Here is a 24,245-nt window from a genome sequence, read left to right as displayed (position 1 = left end):
AGGAGAATACTGCCTCACTAAGTGAACAGGATTTTTTGTGTGTGATGTATGTATGCACGCAGGTATGTACGTACGAAGCGAAGTGCTGGGTGTACATTCCACGTGTGAATGTGCTATAACACACTGGCAGAGATAGAAGGAAGCTGCCGAATATTCTTTTTCCTTTTAATTAATTAATTAATTAGGCTGTGTTGCGTTGTAGCTGCAGCATGAGGGATCTTTGTGGCGGCACGCGGGATCTTTTTGTTGCAGTGTATGGCTGTTCGTTGCGGCGCGCGGGCTTCTCTCTGGTTGTGGTGCACGGGCTCCAGGGCGCACAGGCTCCAGAGTGCGCAGGCTCACTAGTTGCGGCGTGTGGGCTTAGTTGCCCCACTGCACGTGGGATCTTAGTTCCCAACCAGGGATCTGAACCTGCGTCCCCTGCATTGGAAGGTGGATTCTTTACCACTGGACCACCAGGGAAGGCCGTGCCAAATATTCTTGAACAGAGTGATGAGAGATTAGAAGTTGTTTAGGAAGATAAACTAGGCAGCTAAGTGCAGAGCGGGTAGAGGGGTTAGATGGGAGACAGTGCACCCAGCCCAGAGGGCAGCTGCTGTGTGCAGTTTGCCACAGGGAGAACTAATTGAGAACTGATTCCAGGGCAAAAACCCCCCAAATGCCATATTCTCAGCATGTTATCCTTAATGAGAGGGAGAACTGTAAAAAAAAGCAAGTGCCACATTCGTTTAGGGATAACTTGGCACTTTGGGGGAAATAATTATGGTTAAACCATACTTTTTCGGCACTGAGTTAAAAGTAGCTACCAACCATATTTGCCTGCTCTCTCTCAAGCTGTAAGCAATTTCATCAGTAAAAGACTAATTGAATGTTTGAGAGTATCTAAAAGAAATGTACTAATTAAGACAAAGTTACTGTTTCCTAAGAGCTTTATATCTCAAAGGAGAGAAAATGAATACCACAGATCGGGATAACAAATTAGAAGCCAATTTTACAAGGGTGAGGAGAACATTGTCAATGATCTCTGGGATTCCTCTAAGCAAAAAGTTACAACAGACTTTCAGCTCCCTGTCTTCTTAGCTTTTAAGTGTCTTCGGAGAGTTAGAAATAAAGAGCTTTGCAAGCTGATCAGCTCTGCCAAGGTGAGAAATCGTAGTTGAGTGGAGCGGAAGGCATCAGGCTGAAGTGCATTCCTCTTTGGTCCAACTCAGCCAGCAAATCTCTATCTTTCGAAGGAGAAATACACTTGTTTTTCTCATGGCTCTGGCTTTATAGAAACAAGAGAAAATGTCCTGATAGCAAACACCTTCAGTGAGATTCCCTGGCCGCCTTTGTTTTTGGGTTGTTTTTTTTTTTTTTTTTAAATTCTAGGCGTCTCTGGTAGCAGACAAGGCACGTTGGGGCAGAGCCTCGGATCCTAAGGAAAGGCCAGGTTAGGTAGGAGCTGGCAGCCCGTCAAAGCCATGCCACCTGAAGGGAAATGTACCACGACATGGTCTGGGTGGCACTGACTGAGGATCTGTGCTGAGATGCTTTGTCAGGCTTGGCCTCAGCCATCTCTAGGAAGACCTCCAAGGTTCTAAACTAGAAGAAATGGGCAGGAAGTTTGGTCCAAATTAAACCCATTTAAAAAAAAAAATTTCCTACGTCAACGCATTATTTCTCTTAAAGAAATAGTGATTTACAAATGAGAACTCTTTATTAAGCACTTGGCTAGTAGCTAGCATTCCTTGAAAATAATCAAGCCACAGGGCTTTAAATATTCTAAATGTATTGCCTCTAAAATCAGGCAAAATTGGTGGTTCTTCTATAGCTTCTTTCCTAATCATGCAGCATGAGTTAAAATATATTTTGTGGAACTAGGATAAGGTTTGGCACCAAAGAGCCCTCAAGATTCAAATCCTCATTTAACTGTTCACTCTGATTTTGAGCAAATTAGTCCTCTGCACTAGTTTGTTGATCTGTAAAAAGGTCAAGATCCCAAGGAAGAGGTGGCTTTAGGGGCCATGTGAGTGGATGGGAGGGAAAAGCTGGGGGTGGCCCACAAAGGAAGAACAGCGTGGTCAGATAAAAAGGATGAACGGGCAGTGGGGAATCATTACCAATGGGGACAGGGTTTCCTTTTGGGATGACGAAAATGTTCTAAAGTTAGACAGTGGTGCTGGTTGCACAACTAACATACTAAAATCCATTGGTACACTTTTAAAGGGTGAATTTTGTGAATTGAATTATATCTCAATTATACTGTTATTTTAAAAAATATTTATTATTAATTATTTTGGTTGCACCGGGTCTTAGTTGCGGCACGTGGAATCTTCGTTGCGGCATGTTTAATTGCGGCATGCGGACTCTTAGTTGTGGCATGCATGTGGGATCTAGTTCCCCGACCAGGGATCAAACCCGGGACCCCTGCATTGGGAGCGCAGAGTCTTACCTACTTGACAACCAGGGCAAGTCCCTATGCTGTTATTTTTTTAAAAGGATGCAGGCTTCCCTGGTGGCGCAGTGGTTGAGAATCTGCCTGCCAATGCAGGGGACGCGGGTTTGAGCCCTGGTCTGGGAAGATCCCACATGCTGCGGAGCAACTAGGCCCGTGAGCCACAACTACTGAGCCTGTGCGTCTGGAGCCTGTGCTCCGCAATAAGAGAGGCCCGTGCAGCGCGATGAAGAGTGGCCCCCGCTTGCCGCAACTAGAGAAAGCCCTCGCACAGAAACGAAGACCCAACACAGCCAAAAATAAATAATAAATAAAAATAAATAAATTAAAAAAAAAAAAAAAGGATGCAGAATACATGAATGAGAACATTTGGAGAGGTAATGGGAAGTGAGGGATTTTCAAACTCTTTTGGGGGGTGGGGATCCTCAGATCTATACAATTAAATGTCATTATTTAGGGAGGGCAAGCACTTGTTTTTATTGCTAAATTCTACAATTTTACATTTCCATCATACTTCCTGAAGTTTCATTTTGATAAGAGATTCTCCATCACTTCTTGGGCTAAATTATTAGTGGAATATTCCTATGATGTTTTTGAATGATAGGTGATAGCTTTTCCGTGCCTGTACTGTTTCACCCTGGGTTTTAGGACACCATGAGAAATACTTATTAATACCAAAGATTTCATAATACTACCCCAAACTGCCTTGATGGCACTATTCCAATACAAACAACAGACACACCATTCATATTTCTAATTTATTATTAAATTACATAACAAAGCTTCTATACAGTCAGAAAATGCACATTTAGATGAGAACAAAAAATTAAGTACAAATACAATAAACCTGGTTCCAAGAAGCCATTTTAAAAGCAAAAAATTAGAAAGTGCATTTGGAATAGATTTTTTAAAACCTGTATTGGCATTTTTCATGAGGAAACATCTTCCATCATGGTAAAGTGTGATTGGAATTGATTTCCCTCCCTAAGAGCTAATAGGATAGGAATAGATGCAAATACTTTGATACTAAAGTAATACTTTTGATACTTTGTACTAGGCACAAAGAAAATGAGAAAGATCCCTTAGGACATGGCTCAGCTGTCTCAGCTTCTTATCCAATAAACATCCTCAAGAGTGACTTGTTCCTCATTTTCTTTTGCCCTATAAAACTTACGGGTATGCAGAGTTATAAAGGAATAACAAGATTAGTTTATAAAGATCATGATGAAAAGCTCTATATCTTTTTGGAGACCAGGCTAAACAACCCCTACCCCAAAAGGAGAATAGAACACAATCATTTTAATTCCCAGTAGAATCCATTTACTCTTTACATTTGCCACAAAATTCAGTGTAACACTAGACATGGCCATTTATCCTCAATAGCTTAATATTGCAAGTTAGAAAATGCAGTCAATTTCCAAGAAATCATATCTGGCTAGTGATCAAACATGAGGTATTAGAAAACTAAAAAGGCTAGTCCAGTTCTTTAAAGTCCTTTTCCTCAGGTTGAGATCATTAACAATGAAACAGAAAATTAATGGTGGGAATGCAAGTCCAAGGTGCCTCAATTCCATAGAGGCCAAAAGTCATTGCATCAGAAAGCTCCATAAGTACATTTTTCTATTCAGATGTATTCAGCGTCCAACAGGAAAGAACTAAAATCAATATTAATTGGTTCCAGATGCAAAAAGTGCCCTCATGATGACTCCTCTCATTACTCATCTCCACTCTCAGGATTGTACTCCCATGTCTGATCTGAGTACTGGGCAGTATGGAAAAAGGCATTCTCTATAAAAGTGAATTTTGGTAAGCAGGAGAAAGGAATAATGGAGAAGAAAAGCCCATATTTTTCTAACGTTAGAAAAATATGGGTGAGCAATGCTGCAAATTACAGGGACTCCTTCAGCATCGTTAATAATAACAGTAAGAAGAATATAGAAATAGCCAGGAGATATCAACTGAAGCACTTGAATATCTGGGCTTGAACTTGAGTAATAAATTCATTAAGCATTTCAAACTAAAGTTATCAGCGCACAGTAAAACAAACTCTCAGAAGTATACCTTTTGGAATTTTCTGCCCTTTTTGTTGCCATGGTTTTTCATACTTTTAAAGTGAAATGGAAAGTTTTGAGTGGTTATTAAAAAGATCCCAAAAGGAAAGATCCATCATATAAGACAATGGCTGAAAGAGAATAACTTCCTCTAAGAGGTAACATTTGCGACAAGGAATAGAAAATTCCTTGGACCCGGCTCTGTCTGGCTCTAATAAGCAATTTACTGTTGGCCCCTGAGCCTAGTAACTGGTTTGTAAGGACAGCAAAAAAGTTAAGAAAACCAAGATGCTTAAAAAAAAAGGCTAAATGGCATGAAACTGAAAGAGTTCAAATCAGCTATCATGGGATCCAAAATAAGCCTCTACTTGTAAATGGCACATTTCTATCCTTGCTCTAGGGCCTCCTGCAAAAGAAGGAACCATAAAGGACAGAGGAGCACAGCCCTAGCGCTCTACGTTTGGCCCTGGGTTACCTCACTATGGGCTACAGCACTGGGAGGTTAGTCAGACCTACCTGACACCAACATCTACACCACGCTTTTTCAACTTCCTCAGAAGAACTAGTTTCTTTATTTTCATAAAGAAAATAATCAGCATAATTCTATTACTTCATTTAAGCGCAACCCTAATGGAAAGGCTTACCAGCCATCAAAAGTGTTTGTTTGCTCAGCTGCAGCAAAAGCTCGATTAGCTTGGGTCCTAGTTTTAGTCTCACACCATCACCCGCTGATGAACACACCAAACAGTCAGACCAGTAAAAAAGACTGGTAGTATAATTAAATAAATAACTTTATTTATGATACTTCAGATTTTCTAAATGCCGACTATACAGCAACCAAAGTCCCATAAATTCTAGCTGAGGCACAACCACCGATCAAGACCCTTTGAAAAATCAAAGATAATAAAGTGTCAGGGGAGAGAAGTTTTGTTCTCCCAACAGAGAATTTAATAAATGAACTTATTTCTCTGATCTTTTAAGGTTCACACTGGGAAAACTTAAACTTTCTTTTAAGGGCATCCCCAATCAACTGACTGATCAATCAACCCATATTTAGAAAAATAAACCCCATAGTTAAAAAAAATGTATCAAACACTCTTCATACCCAGAACATAATAAAACTTTGACACCAGAATGAAAAACCTCTCGGTTTCTGCACCAGACCAGAGGTTAGTCTACCCATCAGCCTGTAATCAAATTCATCTGAATATCACCATCAACACTCTGTGACGTAGTTAAGAACTACATGCTAATATCCTTTTATTCCCCACAGCACGGTCTTAAGCCAATACTATAAATACCATAGTAAATTCCAAAGGTGAAGAGTAGCCTTCTTTCTTGGTGAGGAATACAGCTGTTGGAAGTCTTCGGCCTATTTGTAGTAGTTCAGTTAGAGAAGTAATAGATTTACAGAAACTGAGAAATGGTTAAACTTGAAAAGAATTCTGGTGGGTGGTTTAAAATTTTGTCACTGTCCAGGGTGGTAACAGAAGACAGGTGCAGATATAGATAGATTCTGTTATATGCATCTTCAATAATAAAGCCATTCTCTGGATGTTTGAAAAAGCTTAAGAGATTTGGAATGAACAGGTTTTCACAGAACACAGAATTCCTGGTACATCAGACAGTGGTTCTTAAAACTTTTGCTCATAAATGTGGAACGCTTACAAATGGAATTATCTGATGGTGACCCCTCACTCAGTGTCTTTTTACATGTGGCCTGTTAAAGAGATCTCACTGAAAACCAAGCATTCCCCTCACTCAGTTGCCGGTGTTAATCCTGACATGATGAAGAACAGCTGCAATGACAGACATTGGCTTTTTGTCATGGTAGAACTGAGATTTCGTTTTCTTACAGTAGTAAATATTAACCCAATGGAAGAGATTAACAAAAAACAAAGAACAGTGACTGACCAAAAAAAAAGCCTGTCATTCTTGATGTTTTTCCAGGAATACAGTTAACCCCAGTGTGTGCACGATTAAAAAATAAAGAAAAAAGCTTTTTTGCAGTACTTGTCTTCTATTTCAGACAACCTCAACTGTGTTGAAGTTGGTCTGTGAGCATCTCAAAGATTCTTTGAAAAATGTAATTTTTCTTGAATACCAAAAGAGATGGGGACAAAGAGTAGAAATTTATAGCACAGATTATCAAGAAATGACTTGTGATCTCTCATCATGAGTGTAAAATAAAAGGACAAAAACTATTTTTATTCACAACCCCCATCTGGTGGCTGAAAGGAAGGCAGTCTTTGGATATAGAGAAACCTGGTTTTCTGAAGAATCCAGCTGTAAGACCGGGCTTGTCATCAGCCTTCAACACTTTCACCGAGGCACGGAAACTGTGTTTCTGATGGGTTTACTTACCTCTTCGGGAGACAAAAGCAACTGAAAACATTTATTATTTTTTTTAAACTAAAAACAGAAGGAAATGTGTGTTAGAAAAGATAGCACAGAAAACCTGTGACTTCAGCTCAACCTGACCATGTCACAGAGTCCATCACTATCAGTCTTGAATTAATCCTGCCGGTCAGGCTAATTATCAGGCCAGTCAACTTCTCCTTCCTACTTTTTCTTATTCCGGATCAGGGTGTGAAAGTGGTGGTTGTCAAGAGTCCCTGGAGATGTCTCATCAATGGAAAGCATACAGCAGCAATAGGATGGTACAGACACCAATAACACCACCCAGGATGAGTGAGTCTCGCCGCTTCCTAAGGTTGACCCTCTGGATAAGGCTGTTCACAGCAGGAAAACGATCTTTGGGAAATCTTTATTAAGGTCATACTTGGAGGAAGCCTCTTTAGTGAAAACTCACAGGAATCACAAAAACAGAGATCAGTGGAGTCCAGAAAAGATAAATGATGAGAAGAAATAGAGGGGAAGAAAGTCACACTGAGGGAGCTGCAGCAAACACAAATGCCCTACTGCTCAAGGGCAAATTCAAGTCTCCCAGTACACTGCAGTACACAAGAACCATGAAAAGAAAAAAATTAACAGCGAGAGAAGAAACAATGATGACTGCTACCATGTACTGAGGGATTACCATCAGGGTGGGAGCCCGTGTGGTCGGGAGAGAGGAACCCTGCAGGGCACGGAGGTACCGGTGCAGCCAGCTACCACCACCACTATCCTGAGGTTCCTGTCTTTCCTTTTTTTCCTTCTCTTTCTCTCTCTTTCTTAAACCCCTTTTCTCAGGAGACTGGGAAGTTTTGCCAGAAAGGTTTTGAGGAGTATGTGATCTTCTCCCCACGGTATAAGCCCCCTTGGATTCAGGTAACTGGTGGGAACAAACTCTAAGTGTCTCTATGGTCAAGCACTGGTTAATTATTTAAAATTTTAAATTTACTTTGCAGCAGTAGGCAGGATACCGTAAGAAAGTGGGTTAAACTGCTCTGGCTGTCCTATTTGGGGAACATAAAAAAAGGAAATACAGGAAATTTTCAATTTTAGGAGTTTTACAGCAGTCACAACTGTATTTTACTTAGTATTGTAAAGTATCTTCATATCTTACTTGTTGGTATGTTGTAATCAAAGCACATGCTTCTGCATCCTACATTGTTTTGCATTTCTAGCACTGGTTGCTGACTACACACCTGCAGGTGCATCCTCTTTGTTAACAGAGGTATTGTATCAAGGTCAAGAAAAGCAACAACAAAATCACCTAGGTTACTAGAGAGCTGGAATGATCCCTACTCCCGGTGAATCCTCACTGCATTTTCCTGTAAATAAATGACTCTCAGCAGGGACTGTATTGTGTATTTATATACTCTACATACTGTATGCAGAGGTTATGTTTTTTTCTAATCTTGAATTTTCCTGTGCCTACTGAAGAGAACTTTACACACTGTAGGCATTAATGTGTTTTTCAAACTAATTAATGAAAAAAAGGGGACAATTTGCAGAAACAATTTTTAAAACGCAGAACAGAAAGCATGAAGTAATGTGCAAAAACTTATACAGTGTAAGGTACAAATCTCATTTAAAGCAAATGCTTCATCTTTTCTTGCTTGGTAAAAGAAGGGTCAACAATCCCGTGACAGAAAGTAAGAAAACTTTTGACATTAGGAAACCCTGTCTATAGTGGACATATTTCTATCTAGTTTATTACCTTTAGGGGAACCACCGCCTTCCTTCTATAATAATCTAATTCAGTTCATGTAACAGGGTGGGGCTGACCTTGTCCTCTGCCATCAGGTGAACATACACACTCATGACTGGCCAGAGAGAATATTCCCTCCCCTTGGGCAAATGGCTGGGTTAGGAATAGCTTGAGGTAACTCAAGCTAGGGCAACCACAGTCCTCTTGGGACATGTGCCAGAGCTGTCAGAAAATACGCCCTTTTTCCATGAGAATTTTTGAACTGGTAGGAGGTGACTCTTGTAGCCCTCTCTATCAGCACGAGGAGAAATCTGCCTGAGAATGAGGCCAACACACAAGAAAACAGAAATAAGAGATGGAGTAGGGGAACAGAGAGGAAAGGCAGATTCCTGACAATAAAATCTGAGCCCCTGCATCCAGCCATACCTTAAGCCAAATTCTACCCCTGAATTTTACAGATATATGAACAAATTAATTCCCTCCTTTTCCTCCTTAAGTCAGTATGAATTAGGTTTCTATTACTATCTCTTTATGGAGTCCTGACTAACTCACACCCATTTTATTTGATTTTTTTAAACATAATTTTGGGAATGATTCTAATTTATGGTACTAATAAAATGAGATAATGTATATAACAGTACTCTGTTAACTGTAGAGCCCTATATAAAATATAAATGATTTCGGAGGTGTGGTTTTATACTTAGGGTGACAAAGCAAGAACAAAATTCACCAAAAACTGGAAAATACCAACAGGCTTCAGGATATTCCTTTCCTTAGGCAAATAAGGTATCAAACTAAAAGTGACCTTAAATTATCTAGGACCAGAAGATACTCAACTTTTGAAAGCTAAAGGTCCTTTCCCCCTTAGTAATTGGGGGAGGAAACTTTTTTCTCTAAAAGGCTTGACTTCTCAGAGTAAACAAAATGTTTTAGCTTAGCAGGCGTATCAGTTTCCCTGCTGGGTTTCTCAGAAGTATCAGTAATACTACTTTAAATTGGGAAACTGAAGAATTAAAAAGGCAGAGGTCACAATAAACAAGCAGCAAATCTATCCTAGAGTTTAGCTTGTGCAAAATGAAACTACGCCATCAGCAGTGACAACTTATTTACATGTATGGCTGTCTACTTCCCTCCCTTTCTAAGCATGTGCCACTGACTTATTCTCCAAACTGAAAAAAGAAAGAAGAAAAAGCACATAATTTATGACGTTTAGGTAAAAATTGTGTACACTGTGGAGTTCTAACATGGATTCAAGAGCTTTTAAAATATAAAATAATTCTGTGAATTTGAAAATTCACATAATTTTTTTCTAGATCTACTAGTATTAACCCTCTGGTGTGCAATCTTTCAGATATGGCATTAAACAGTATGATCTTTCAGGAATGCAGGGCATATCATAATACAGAATTACTGATGGCCTCTCCTGTTACTGATGATGGCAACCTGTCCAGAAGAGGGGGAGAGTGGTGAAGCACATACACAGATTCTTTTCCCCCAAAAAACCCCAGATTTCAAGCTTTCAAAAAGGATACTAGCCAAAGTGTTCATTTTGCTCTGAATTGACTTCAACATTCCTCTCTGTGAAGTCATATTCTCTTTTGTTGCCATAGCAATGCTGCAAGGGAGGAAGAGAGAAGCTCATTAAACTGATGTTTCAGATGATCCTGCATGCATCCATCATACCCTTAAAAGTGAACAGAAAACTACGGTGAGCACATCACCTTTGAAAAGCACTGGGCAGGAACATGGAAAAAAAAAAAATCACCTCCCAAGTCATCTTCCCATTGTCCTTTTTCTGAATGACCACTTCATCCCCAATGCTATCCTCTGATATTTTTTTGGACAAGGCAGTGGACTGTTTCCTGTGGGTTGTTTTTTTTTCTTCAAAGTAACATATGAAATAAGACAACTGACAAATCACACATTACAAAAGCTTCTTAAAATGGTTTTAAAAGGGTCCAGGTACTAAAATATCCTTAATCAGGAAAAACCCTTGAGAGGGAAGTAGGGAATTACAATTATAAAAATAGAACCAAAGGTGCAACATATCACAAAATATTTATATACAACCAGCCCTTAACTTATGGAAAGATTATGTTCCAGGGCTTCCCTGGTGGTGCAGTGGTTGAGAATCTGCCTGCCAATGCAGAGGACACGGGTTCGATCCCTGGTCCGGGAAGATCCCACATGCCGCGGAGCAACTAAGCCCGCGAGCCACAACTACTGAGCTTGCGTGCCGCAACTACTGAAGCCCGCACGCCTAGAGCCCATGATCCGCAACAAGAGAAGCCACCGCAATGAGAAGCCCACGCACCGCAACGAAGACCCAACTCAGCCAAAAAATAAATAAATAAAATAAATAAATTTATTTAAAAAAAAAATTATGTTCCAAAACTCTATTTGAGAACCAACCAAGTAGATTTTAGGACACACATGCAACATTAAGCTGGTTTCCAAGCCAGGTGACAAAGGTCACAGATTCATTAAGCAAATGACAAAGAAGGGAAGTCACTTTTTTACTTTGTAGAGTACAGTTTCTTTCATGTAACTACTTTGATGTGCTTTTTAAAGAAATCTCAGTTAATATCTTTTTGCTATCACTGCCAGGATTATTAACTTTCAATAGTCTTATCTTCTTGGACATTAGTATTCTAGAGGGCAGGGTCAGTATACATTTTGATATGTAACACACAGGGGAGCGTTTTAGATACTGACATTATAAAAAGCAGTAGGAAATAGGAAGTTCTTCAGTAATTCTGAAAATACGTGAAACATTAAAAAAACCGAAAAGCAACAGAAATGAAGATATCCTGGGAAGATGGTAGAGCACAAATTCTTGACCTTATCTCTGGCCCAATTTCCTCTATGGAAGAATACAAGACAAAGGCAGACATGCCGGGGAGGGTCCATCTGAGGTCCCAAGTTCTCTTGAGATCTCGAGGGAAGAAAGCCAGGGAGGGCTACACTCTCTCAAGCAAGGGAAGAACCAAATGGCAGGGAAGACTATATTTTTCTTCAAGCCTGGGGCAAAGACCTAGGTTTCCCTGCATTCTGAGAAGCCCAGGCAGTGGAAGGTAAGGGTCTGCATGTGCAGGGGCTGCAGTGATGAACTGAACTGCTCTCAGTCCCTACAGCTGCGAAAGGACTGCTACACACAGCCAGAGAGACCTATAAGCAGACAGCTGACATCTACAAGCTGGTGTGACAACGAGCCCCTAAGAGGGAAAACTGCCGGGCCATCTACTGCCACCTGTATGTACCTGCTTTAGGGTCTCTAATAGCCTGACCTACCAGAGGGCTAACTGAACACAGTTTTGGACAGGCCAAGACCAGGTATGCTACTGGAGGAAAATGCTAGAGGGAGTACTTGGAGCAAATGACAAATGAATCAAAACTGGAATTTCAAGATCTGAGAAGGCAAAGAAGAAACAAAAGTGTGTAGGGAGATATATACAAGGATAAGCATTGTTTGGAATAGTGAAAGACAAATGAAAAAATACTCCCCACCACCACCCCCTCCCCCCAAAACCTGGTAACAACATTGGAATGGTTTAGTAGATTATGGTATACCTGTACTATGAAAGTAATATTTGCTTATTAAAAGAATGAGTCAGAATTATTTCCATTAACCTGGAGGGATGTTTATGATATACTGAATGATTTAAGTGAGCCACAGAATGTGTATAGTATTAGTCCTTTTTTATTTTAAGGAACACTCAAAACATCTTTGTGTATGTTTGTATGACAGTGAGAAAGGTATTAGAAAGATACATAACTGTCAGTTAATACAAGTTACTTCAGGGGGTAGGAATGGAGGGGCACCACCAGGAGACAAACTTTTTCTTTATACATTTTAGAATTATTTAAATTGTTATAGTAAGAACACTGTACTTTTATAATACATAAACATCTAATAAAGAAAATCAAAAAGAAAATTAGAGGAACTCCACCTGAGTGATTAAGAAATGTTAATAACATTACTAGCACCAAATCCCCTACTGTTATTCACCTCAGTATCACTATGAGTCAAGTAATGATTTATAAAGGTTTTCCCAGATCCTAGAAAATCTAAAGAATTGAAGGGATCAGGTATATCGGAAGACGGAATGAAAATTTGTGGTAATTTGTAAAAGGAGTTGTCAGACCCCTAAATTACCTGCTCCAAACCATGCAGGCAGGTGACTGACCTCAGTTCAGCAGAAAATCCAACCAAGAAGAGACCTACAGATACTGACATTTTAAAGCCCCCAATGAAACAGTCAGGCCCCTTCCCGATCACCCACGGTGAAGGCTCCCACTCAACAAATCCTACCACCCACACACACAGAATGAGCATCCAATCACTAGATTTGGAGCCTCACCCTTAAATATGAACAAAGAGCCAAGGTTCACCAGGCATTTGAGGAGAGCCTCTAACATAAAAGGCAGAGATCCAAACAAACCAACCAGCAAACAGAAGAGTGATTCTGAGGAAACAGAGGCAATAAAGGAGGCTCATGAAACTCTAAAATCAAATTATATTTAATGCCCTCCGAGAGATAAAATATCACATTCATGAAACATACAAACATAAACGTACGTGTGTGTGTGTGTGTGTGTGTGTGGCTCTATCCCTTTAGAGAGCTCGTGTAAATTACAAAAAGGAGAATGGAAATAAAAACGTAACAGAAGCGTTAGAAGGAAAAATTGAGTAAACTTTCCAGAAAGTAGGAAAAAAAAAAAAATGCAAGACAGAGAAAAGGTAAGAAAGGATCAAGAAAAGGCAGGGAAGTAAGAGGTACAAACTATTAGGTATAAAATAAGCTACAAGGATATATTGCCCAACACAGGGAATATAGCCAATATCTTATAATAACTAATAAATGGAGTAAAACCTTTAAAAATTGTGAATCACTATATTGTACATGTATATCTTATATAGTATTGTATAGCAACTATACTTCAATAAAAAAATAAGTTAAAAAAAAGGGGGGACACTTCCCTGGCGGTCCAGTGGTTAAGACTCCGCACTGCCACTGCAGGAGGCGCAGGTTCGGTCCCTTGTTAGGGAGCTAAGATCCCACATGCCACATGGCGCGGCCTTACAAAAATAAAAAGAAACTAGGAAAAATGCATGTTGTGGTTCCACCATTCAGGAGTTGGTTACAGTAGGGCAGCTCCCTAGACCATTATGGACTTCTACTGCCCAAGGTTATCCTTGGTCAAGAAGAGGAACCCCATTTCCAGTGTCCATAACCAGTGTTCTACAAGCAACCACCCTTCCCTTTACAGGGATTAACACTTACCCATATGGCCCTCTCACAACTTACTGATTTAAGTCATGGACAAGTTAGGTGACTGCACATACTAACCTGCTATGGTTAATATCATTCCACTTTTTCTAAATGCCCAACTACACATGTGTCTGCCTGTATCTATGAATATGTTCATATTTTTTATTATTTTTAAACAGATATGAAGAGAGACATAGAGAAAAATATGGAAGAATACATACCAAATTATTAACCAATCTAGTGGCTGTGTTTTAGGTGAATTCTTTTTTTTTCCCGTTTTATTTAGGTATATTTGACAAATATAAAGTGTATATTAAAAAAAAATGATCAAGAAGAAGGAGGGAAGAAAACGACAAACATAAGAAAATTTCTCAGATCTGAAGATAAGTTTCCAGACTGTAAGAGCCCACCAAATGCCTAGTTCAATGGACTAAAAAAGATGCATATCAAGTTCATATGGTGAGATTAAAAACAAACAAAAACATAAGGGAAAAGGGATGATCTTAAAAGCTTCCAGAGGAAAAAAAATGCTTATCAAATACAAAGGACCAGAAATTTTAATTGGCATTGGACTTAAAAAGCAGCACTGGAAACAATGCTTTCAAAAATTTCAAAATTATTTTCAACCTAGAATTCTATATCTTAGTTAAACAATGAATCAAGAATACGGGTAGAATAAAGACTTTTTTCGACGTGTAAAGTCCAAAAATTTTACCTCCTATTCTTTCTGAGGAAGCTACTAAAGAACATGGTCCAACGTAATGAGGGAATAAACTAAGAAAGTCGAAGACCTTTTTTTTAAGAAATAAGTGATCCAATAAAGGAGGTCATTTTAGGATAATGGTGAAAGGACATCCCAGGACCAGTACAGTGAATGCACCAGGTCTAGAGCAAAACCAGTTAAGATTAGAGCAGAAAGAGGTGGGCAATGTCAACTTTATAACACATTGAATTTTAGATCCACAAAGTAAAAAGATCACAAGAATAAGAGTCAAACTAACAACATCCTTTGCACCATTAGTTCTTATTCATAGTTTTTCAGGCTAAGTGTATATCTATGATAGAATATGATACATTTAAAATGTGGTTGTTTTATAATAGATTTACTTTATCAGGTATTTTTAAATAGGTATTATGGCCTTGTAAAAAGTTACAATTCAAACCTGGGCTGAGATATCTGAGGCCAATCTCTGAATCATATATGCCTCTGTTTTCTTAAACTGGGACTATCACCATCTCCTATGCACTATGACTCAGAAGTAGATAGGGAAAATTAAAAAATAATTTCTGCAAAGCACTTTGTGTTCCTTGGAGAACGGATATTATCATCATACATTATGTTATTATCTTGTTGAATATGCATGATTTCCAGTACCACACAAAGTATATCGAGACTTACTTTCCCATCTTATTCCATCATCTGGAGTCAAGCTGAGTGATTCTAGGCTGTTGTTATTTCAAGGGTCAAATATGCAGAGGCAAAACATAAGCTCCAAATAATGTATAATGCTTTTAAAATGATAAATTATTGATGTGTTTACTGGAACGTCAACATTCTCACCTGTTCTGTGAACTAAACTCAGACACTTATTTTTTCAACAATAGGCAATACTAGTTATACATTTAAAGCTTAAGAATACATTTACAAATATTAAAAATATTCGTTCTTTTCAATAAACTGGTGTCAGCTTATATTCAGTTGTGTACATATTCTAAAAATACAGCTCTAAAAGGAAAAGGTAAAATTTTACACGTAGAATATGTAAAAATTATTATTTGACACAAATTTTACATTATCCATAAGTAATCGTAACTAGTTTTATATACAATAAAATTTCACTTGTGACACCTATCATATTTTGAAACAAAGTGAAATAGTGAAATAAAAGGTCTTTTAATCACATGGTTTTTTTGCTTTTTAACTAGCAAAATAATTATATCAGTGACTTGATAGTTCTCAAATGTTCCTATCCTATGAGGTACTCCAAATTTTTATACTCATATCACCTGCCCTTAAAAAGGCCAGCTTGGAATCGAAAAGCTTAAGGCAGCCTGGTGCTAGAAGATAAGGTATAAAGGAAGAAATAAAAGGAAGAAAAAAAAGAAAAAGGGTTATAAGGAAACCTTAAGTAAAGAATCCTTTGCAAAATGTGACCCAACTTTATGTGCTGATGAAAGGAAAGGAGTCACAAGGGAGATATTTCAGTTGATAATTAGGCAATTTTGTGAAAGCGTTGGTCAGATGGAAGACCCAGTGCATGCAATTCAAACAAAATTCCAAGATGTGATAACTGCGTATTATTATAAAAGATAATTTATTAAGACTATTAAATAATGATAGGATCCATTTAATAAAATGAGAATCCATGAGTCCATTTCAACATAAATATTTAGGATATGAACACTGAAATATTTAGAGGTAAAGAGGCAACATGTCTGCAACTTATTTTCAAGTAGTTCAGAAAAAAAATTGCAAAAAAGCAAATGTGGCAAAATGATAACATTTGGGGAATCTAGGTAAAAGGTATAAGGAAATTCTTTGTACCATTGGAACTTTTCTGAAATCCGAAATGAAATCAAAATAAAAAGTTAAAAAAAAAAGTATAAATAATACAGCTGCCATTTTCAAATTACCTAGTATCAGCCAGGCATTGTATTAGGCATTTTACTCATATTATCTTTAATTTTCAAAACAATCTTCTAGAGTAGGTATTATCATCAATCCCATGTTTTTAAACACATAAGAAAATGAAGATTCCAGGAAACTTATCCAAGACAGAGATGTAATTAAGTAGCACAGCCAGGTTTCAAACCAAATAACACTCCAAAGCTTGTCCTCTTTCTATAAGGTAGTAAATATAGTAGTGGTTTAGATAGAGCTCTTATTCTACAGTTAGAGACTCAGATTTGAGGATTTGAATCCTCAATACTATTTGTTAGTCATGTGACCATGGGCAGATTACTTACCTTAACTTCTTTTTTGTTTTGGAGATAGTATCTAGTGATCAGTGTCTATCTCATGAGTTATTGAGGAGATTAAATAACATACAGCATGTAAAACACTTGAACACAATACCAAAGCCTATGGTAAGAATACAAATGTTTGTTGTTTTTCCCATGTACTTCGTTCTACCTTTCCTGAAAAACAGTGCTGTAGACATTGCTGAATTTTAAAGAACGGAGACCGTTCCTAGTTAACTTACTTTTTTACTGTCTTAAAATAGGTACTTAAAAATTCACCAAACCTAGAGAATTAAGCAGTTCAAACCAACATATTTCCCTTACCTTAAGCAAGAAACTACTTTAATGTTATTACAGATAATACTAATTACTACAGATTTTCTATAACTGCTGTAACAGAAACCAAGTCTACAAAAATGGTATACATAAGACATTTAACAGATCACATGTTCAAGACTGTTTTCATTAAAAAGTAAGAATAAAAAGACAGAGGCTGAAAATACTGAGTATGAATTAATCAGAAAAATTAACCTAGGTAAAACAGCTCAATTCTACTAATTCTGGAAACAAATGTTTTAGGCTTCAAATGTATCTTACAAGGGAAAGTCACAGTAAAAATACATTACCATGTAATGAAATTCTCATCTTTAAGGAGGATGAACTGACTTTAACTCTAGTTATAGAATTAACTTTATCTGTTCATTTATATGCAAACAAACAAAAACAAAACATTTTTCCTACCTTATTGTCTCTTCTATTAGACGATCTGAGCTGCAAATAAAAAGAAAATTCGAATTCTGGAATTATTAAACGCACATTTAAAACTTGCACTTAATTTTTCTACATTTTACAGGTAGATTACTTTTCCAACCATTTATGTAAAAAGAGCACCCAGACTTCTGAAAGCGTCTGGAGAAAATTCTGGACTCTGAAATTAATTAATCCACATATACAGTTTTCATCTTACTTTTATTTGTTGGCTTAAATCTATTTCTTCCACAGAGATACTTGATTATTAAAGTCAGAACAGTTTTAATGACAGCACAAGTAAATAGAACTTCTTCTTTAGTTTAGATAGCTCCAAGTTGTCACCATTGTCTATTCAAAACTTAAGAATTACAACCAACTTGTTGAGACAGGATAGGCAAATATAGTTCTAATGCCTATAAGTAGTAATTATTTATATCTTAAAGTTCCTTCCTTTTTTGAAAAACAAAATCAAATCTCAGCTTGCCACACTTTAGAATTCAAGAATCTGAATAGGGACTTCCCTGTGGCGCAGTGGTTAAGAATCCGCCTGCCAATGCAGGGGACATGGGTTCGATCCCTGGTCCGGGAAGATCTCACATGCCGCGGAGCAACTAAGCCCGTGCGCCACAACTACTGAAGCCCGCGCACCTAGAGCCCATGCTCCGCAACAAGAGAAGCCACCACAATGAGAAGCCTGCGCACCGCAATGAAGAGTAGCCCCCGCTTGCCGCAACTAGAGAAAGCCCATGCACAGCAACAATGACCCAATGCGGCCAAAAATAAATAAATGACCCATCACTTGTTTAAAAAAAAAAAAAGGAACCTGAATAAAGACACCAATGCACCTTTGATCTGTAAAATATTTGCCTTTATGCATCACACACTGGAAAAAAGGAAACCCACCAAAAATCCATTTTAGGGAGGAATTTACAGGTAGCTAAATTTGGTAAAGGGGCAGCTTTATAGCAGAAAGTAGGAAAACAAACTCCCAGACATCTGTATCCATTTGGTACAGTGCATGGAACACAGTAGGGACTCAAATACTTGTATATTTTTTCCAACTACCTTTTTCCAAAAGGATTTCTAAGTTCATTCTATAAATTAATAAATTGAGGTTTTATTATAAAGTAGTGGACCAGGAAATCTAAGTTACTGCATGAATTAGGGAACAAAGATGAACTTTAAAAATGTCATAAATATCTTATATAAATGCTATGATTAAGAATTTCAAAAATTACAAAGACAGTGGAGCGATTAAGAGCCAGACTATGTGGCTTTCTGAATGTTGACTGTATCACCTATTAGCTGAATAAACTCCATTCATTAAAAGCATCCTGGATAGTGTGGATACAATTCAGCAACAAAGTGGCTCCATAAAGACAGCATAATGCAGTAAAAATTGAATTTAAAATTACTTTCCTTTGGGGTATATAATATATAATCAAGTGGAATTATCCTTCTTAGACAAGTACTTCATAATAGCCCAGAGGCATTCCAAAGAGTCATCTAGAGTCTATATTAAGCAACAAGTTTCTGTTTCTTTCAAGACCAATTTAAACTAGCTGAAAACAATGAGCTAAATTTCATCACCAATTATTGTACCAAGGAATCACTAAAGCCACATTTAGATAATAATTCTGTTTAAAAAATAACTCATTTCCCTAAATACACAAACAGCAAATGACACAAATTTCAAGCACATATTTTAAAGTAGTTTTAACCAACAAAATGTAAGAACTTGGGAAAACCACTTAGGTAACAACTAATTAGAATATTCTTTTAAAAGAGTAGGTGAATAAGTAAATAATAAACAAGTAAGCAAGTAAGAAAACAAACAAGCAAGTGCATAACAAATAAAATTTTAAAACTGATCCCTTTGCAAACTGCAAAAAAATCTGATGAGGTTGTCACCAACCAATGAGATAATTTACATCAAGCACTGTGGTGATGCAGTCTTTCGCTTACAGTTAACCAGAGAGACCTGTGTCTTATTTATTTCTATATAATATCTTCTAAGACATGTTAACAATACAGTTAAGCTGCAGTAGGATACAAAAAGCTGTTTAAGCGCTAACAAAGTGTTATTTTACAGATAACATTTGGAAAATACCGAAAAACAAAGATGAATGTAGAAATCATTTGTAACCACTCTTCCATTAACACTGATATTGTGGCATATTTGTTTCTTGTCTGGGTAGACCAAGGAGTATCTCTACTTGCTTTTTTCATGGTTTATTTAGCAGACAAATTTTGTTTTATAATCCCATGAAGTTACCTAGAGACAAAAAAGTTAGGCACCTGACAGACTCTGCCCAGTTCAGTCAGGGAGAGAAAAAAGAGAAAGATAAAAGCTAAATTATTAACAGTGAAATCAGAAAGTCACATTTTCTATTTTAAAAACATCAGTAGACTTTTTAGAACAGTTTTAGGTTTGCAGAAATATTCAGCAAGAAGTACAGGGAGCGCATATACCCATTTTCCCCCACCTATTATTAACATCTTTAGTGTGGTACATGGGTTACAACTGATGAACCAATATTGATACATTATTAACTAAAGTTCATAGTTTATATTAGGGTTTACTCTTTGCAGCTGTACAGGTCTATGGGTTTTACAAATGCATAATGTCATATATCCACCATTACAGTATCATACAAAATAGTTTCACAGCCCTAAATATCCCCTATTCTCCACTTATTCATTCTTCCTCTTCTTCCCCCCCTGAACCCCTGACAACAGCTGATCTTTCTACTGTCTACAGTTCTGACCTTTCCTGAATGTCATGTAGTTGGAATTATACAGTATGAAGTCTTTCCAGACTGGCTTCTTTTATACATTTAAGGTTCCTCCATATCTTTTGGGGGCTTGATAGCTTGTTTCTTGTATCACTGAATAATATTCCATTGAATGGATGTACCTACAGGTTGCTTATCCATTCACTTATTGAAGGACATCTTGGTTGCTTCCAACTTCTGCCATTATGAGTAAAGCTGCTATAAACATTCATGTGCAGGTTTTTATTTAGACATATTTTCAATTCGTTTAGGTAAATACCTAGGACTGTGACTGCTAGATCATGTGGTAAGACTATTTAGCTTTTTAAGAAAAACTGCCAAACTGGTTTTCAAAGTGGCTGTATCACTTTATATTCCCACCAGCAATGAGAATTCCTGTTGCTCCACATCCTTGCTAGCATTTGGTGGTGTCAATATTTTGGATTTTAGCCATTCTAATAGGTACATGGTGGTATCCAGTTGTTTTAATTTGCAATTCCCTAATGACATGATGTTGAGCACTTTTAATATGGTTCTTTGCCAGCTGCATACCTTCTCAGATGAAGTGTCTGTCAGACCTTCTGCCCACTTTTTAACTGTTGAGTTTTAAGAGTTCTTTGTATATTTTGGATAATAGTCCTTTCTCAGATATGTGTTTTGCAAATATTTTTTTCCAGTCTGTAGGTGTCTTTTCATTCTCTTGATAGTGTCTTTGGAAGAGCAGAGGCTTTTCATTTTAATGAAGTCGATCTTATCAACTTTTTCTTTCATGGATGGTGTTTTTGGCATTGTATCTAAAAACTCACTGCTATTTTCTCCTATATTATAAAACTTCTATAAGTTTTATATTTTATATTTAGGTCTATGATCTGTTTTGAGTTACTTTGGGGAAAGATATAAGGTCAGTGTCTATATTCATTTTTTTGCATGTGGATGCCCAGTTGTTCTAACACCACTTGTTCAAAAGACTATCCTTCCTCCACAGACTTGCCTTTGCTCTTCTGTCAAAGATCATTTGACTATATTTGTGTGTCTATTTCTGGGCTCTCTATTCTGTTTCACTGATCTATCTGTCTGTTCTTTCACCAATACCACACTGTCTTGATTACAAACAATATACAATAGGAAGTCAAGTTTAAATGGGGAGACAGTTTTTGTTTCTCTTTTTCCCCCTGAAAGTATTTTAATAAACATTTTTGTGCAAAAAAAATATATTTTTTTAATGTCAACAAACTTGTTTAACTACAGCAGAAACAAAAAGCCTAAGAGAAAATGTGAGGAATCACAGTTTCCATTTGTTGTTCTTCAGATAAATGGTATATAAGGATTGAAATCCTAAAAACCTACCTGAATTATAAAGAATATGAAATATTAAGGAAGCATTTTCTAATTTGTTTCTGAAACCTCTAAAAAATTAACTTGTATATCAATATAAACTAATCTGCTTATGTAAATAAAAATGAAAATATACTTTTCATTGTATGTATATGTTTTTCTCTCACATACTTATAACTCAGAAAACAATTCTCTCATAAATATAATCACAGAAATTCAATAGTATCAGAAATCATGACATCCATGAAACTATAAAGAATAAAATGGCTAGTTGCTTTCTCTTACACCCTACAACCTGAGTTTTATTAGTCAAGGCTCAAGCACTTGAATATATGAACTCAGCTCATGGAGTTGTCATAAGGCTCAAAGGCGATAGTGTAAACAAAAGTATTGTGTAAACTGTATAAGCCTACAGATACATGGCTGATGTAGATCAAGGCACTTTCATGCCTCATAGTCTCTCTTTTTCTGCATCCCCTTTCCTGATTTTCAACATAAATTGCTTTCATTTCAAAGTCCAGTTCAGAAGTCATATCCTTTGGAAAGCCTTTCCCATTCTATCTATACATCAGGCAGAACTAATACTTCTTTATACTATAATGTGTTTTCATAGCTCCTTGCTCTTCATCAATTCCTTCAAGATTATAACAAGCATTTAAGATATATCAGACATCATACTATGCACTGGAGGAAAAATATTTTAAATTTGTAAAGCTTACGAAGTTTTTCACATATGTTATCTCATATATTTTAAAAAATATAATATTTTGGGGACTTCCCTGGCGGTCCAGTGGTTAAGACTTCACCTTCCAATGCAGGGGGTGTGGGTTTGATCCCTGGTCAGGGAGCTAAGATCCCACAGGCCTCGTGGCCAAAAAACCAAAACATAAGACAGAAGCAGTATTTTAACAAATTCAATAAAGACTTTAAAAATAGTCCACATCAAAAAAAATCTTTAAAGAAAAATAATATTTTTTAATATTTATACTTTTAAAAATATAATATTTCACAGGATATCCTAATTATATGTTTATTATTTCTCTAACTAGAATGAGTTCCCAAAGGGTAGAGACTGAGTCTAATTTATCTTAAATTCCCTAGAGTCTAGTACAGTATCTAGCACACAGAAGACATTCATTAAATGCTTGATAAATGAATGAATAAGTAAGTAAATGAGACACTTGTTGGATCAATAAAATATCAATCAGAGTTAACACTGAAATAATCCTTATAAATTTCCACAGAGGACAAGGAGGATATAAATGTTATATTATACAAACACATCTGGGCAGAGAAAATTCCTCACTATTGCAGAGCACCTCCAACTCAAGTTTTACTGTTTAACAAAGCCACAGACCAACTGAAGGTGAATTTGATTTCACTATAGCTCCAAGTGAAAAAGAGTTCTGTATAAAAGCTCCTAACAAGAACATTCTGCTTTGTTAAACTAGACATTTACCACATGAATATAAAAATTAAAAAAATGCTGCTCAGGGTAATGTTAATTTGCTTTGTCATCTATTTCAATATGGCAGACAACTGTACCACCTGAAACAATGGAGCTTTGATATGTAATTTTAAAATACCCCATGAGTGGAATGACAGATACATAATGAAATAAATGCTACCGGTTCTCACAGGCTAAAAACTCAACACTCCATTACACAAATGACTCCTCATATAAGGGATATATCTCAAAGATCTTTGCAGATTCCCAAGTTTACGGCTACTACTACTACATATAGTTTCTTCCAAAAACTTATGTAAGATCACTGCTTTCTTAGGATCACTTTACCTTTACCTTTATAATTGTGTTTTCTCCTTGGAGTAATGTTTCACAAAGAAACAAAGTATATGTGTGTATATAAATCATTTCATAGTAGCTACCAAGTAAATAACAATAAGCAGCAAATGTGAAGTTGGAAGTTAGGCTGAAGTGTAAATGTTGCCCAGAAAGGTCAGATGTACTCATTAAGTGACTTCCTCAACACCAGCTCCATAACATTCAAGTCTGTATTTCAACAAAATCATATATCGTGAACTTTAGGGTTCATAAATAGTTAAGAAAGCTAACGTTAATCTTGAATGCCAAGAGTCTACTATATTGTTCCATTCACAGATGTTATAATCTGACCATTATTTAATTGACTTGTATGGTATTTATTAAATAATATACATAAACTATGTATACCAAAAACTTTTGGGAGAAAACCACTCCATCAAAAGGTCACTAAATTACGGTGATCATATATCTCATATTTTTCAAATATGGTCATGGTCTGTTAATACATTAGAAATGCATTTCATCAAGACTATTCTGGCATCAAAAGTATTTCAAATTTTATTTAAGAAAGGTAAACTGACAGTGCATACAAAAGGTTTCCTCCTTCAGTATTTTCTTTTCTTACTCTTATAACCCCCGTTACGTTCTGCCTTATACAGAAATGCTTCACAGTTTACAAAGCCTTTTTACATGCATTAGCTCAGCAACTCTGTGAAGTAGATACCGTAAAAATCATCTTGGAGAGGCAGTGCAGTATAGCAGAAACAACACAAACAGAGGACGTA

General features: G+C 36.9%; 1 protein-coding gene across 2 annotated transcripts in view; it reads right to left on the bottom strand.

Annotated features, from left to right (window-relative positions):
• Positions 1-5,261: 5,261 nt before the first annotated feature.
• Positions 5,262-24,245, bottom strand: part of GOSR1 (golgi SNAP receptor complex member 1) — a 48,946-nt gene continuing 29,962 nt past the window's right edge. For both annotated transcript variants that reach the window (XM_036836451.1, XM_036836452.1), the window contains exons 7-9: positions 17,560-17,589; positions 10,117-10,199; positions 5,262-7,242 (exon numbers count right to left, since the gene is read on the bottom strand). In XM_036836451.1, the coding sequence (XP_036692346.1) occupies positions 7,118-7,242; positions 10,117-10,199; positions 17,560-17,589 (238 nt within the window). In that variant the 3' untranslated portion in view covers positions 5,262-7,117. The remainder of the gene's footprint in view (positions 7,243-10,116; positions 10,200-17,559; positions 17,590-24,245) is intronic.

The sequence above is a fragment of the Balaenoptera musculus genome, chromosome 20, assembly GCF_009873245.2.
Source record: "Balaenoptera musculus isolate JJ_BM4_2016_0621 chromosome 20, mBalMus1.pri.v3, whole genome shotgun sequence".
NCBI lineage: Eukaryota > Metazoa > Chordata > Mammalia > Artiodactyla > Balaenopteridae > Balaenoptera > Balaenoptera musculus.
Note: the sequence above shows the minus strand (reverse complement) of the source record. Positions and strands in the feature narration are given on the sequence as shown.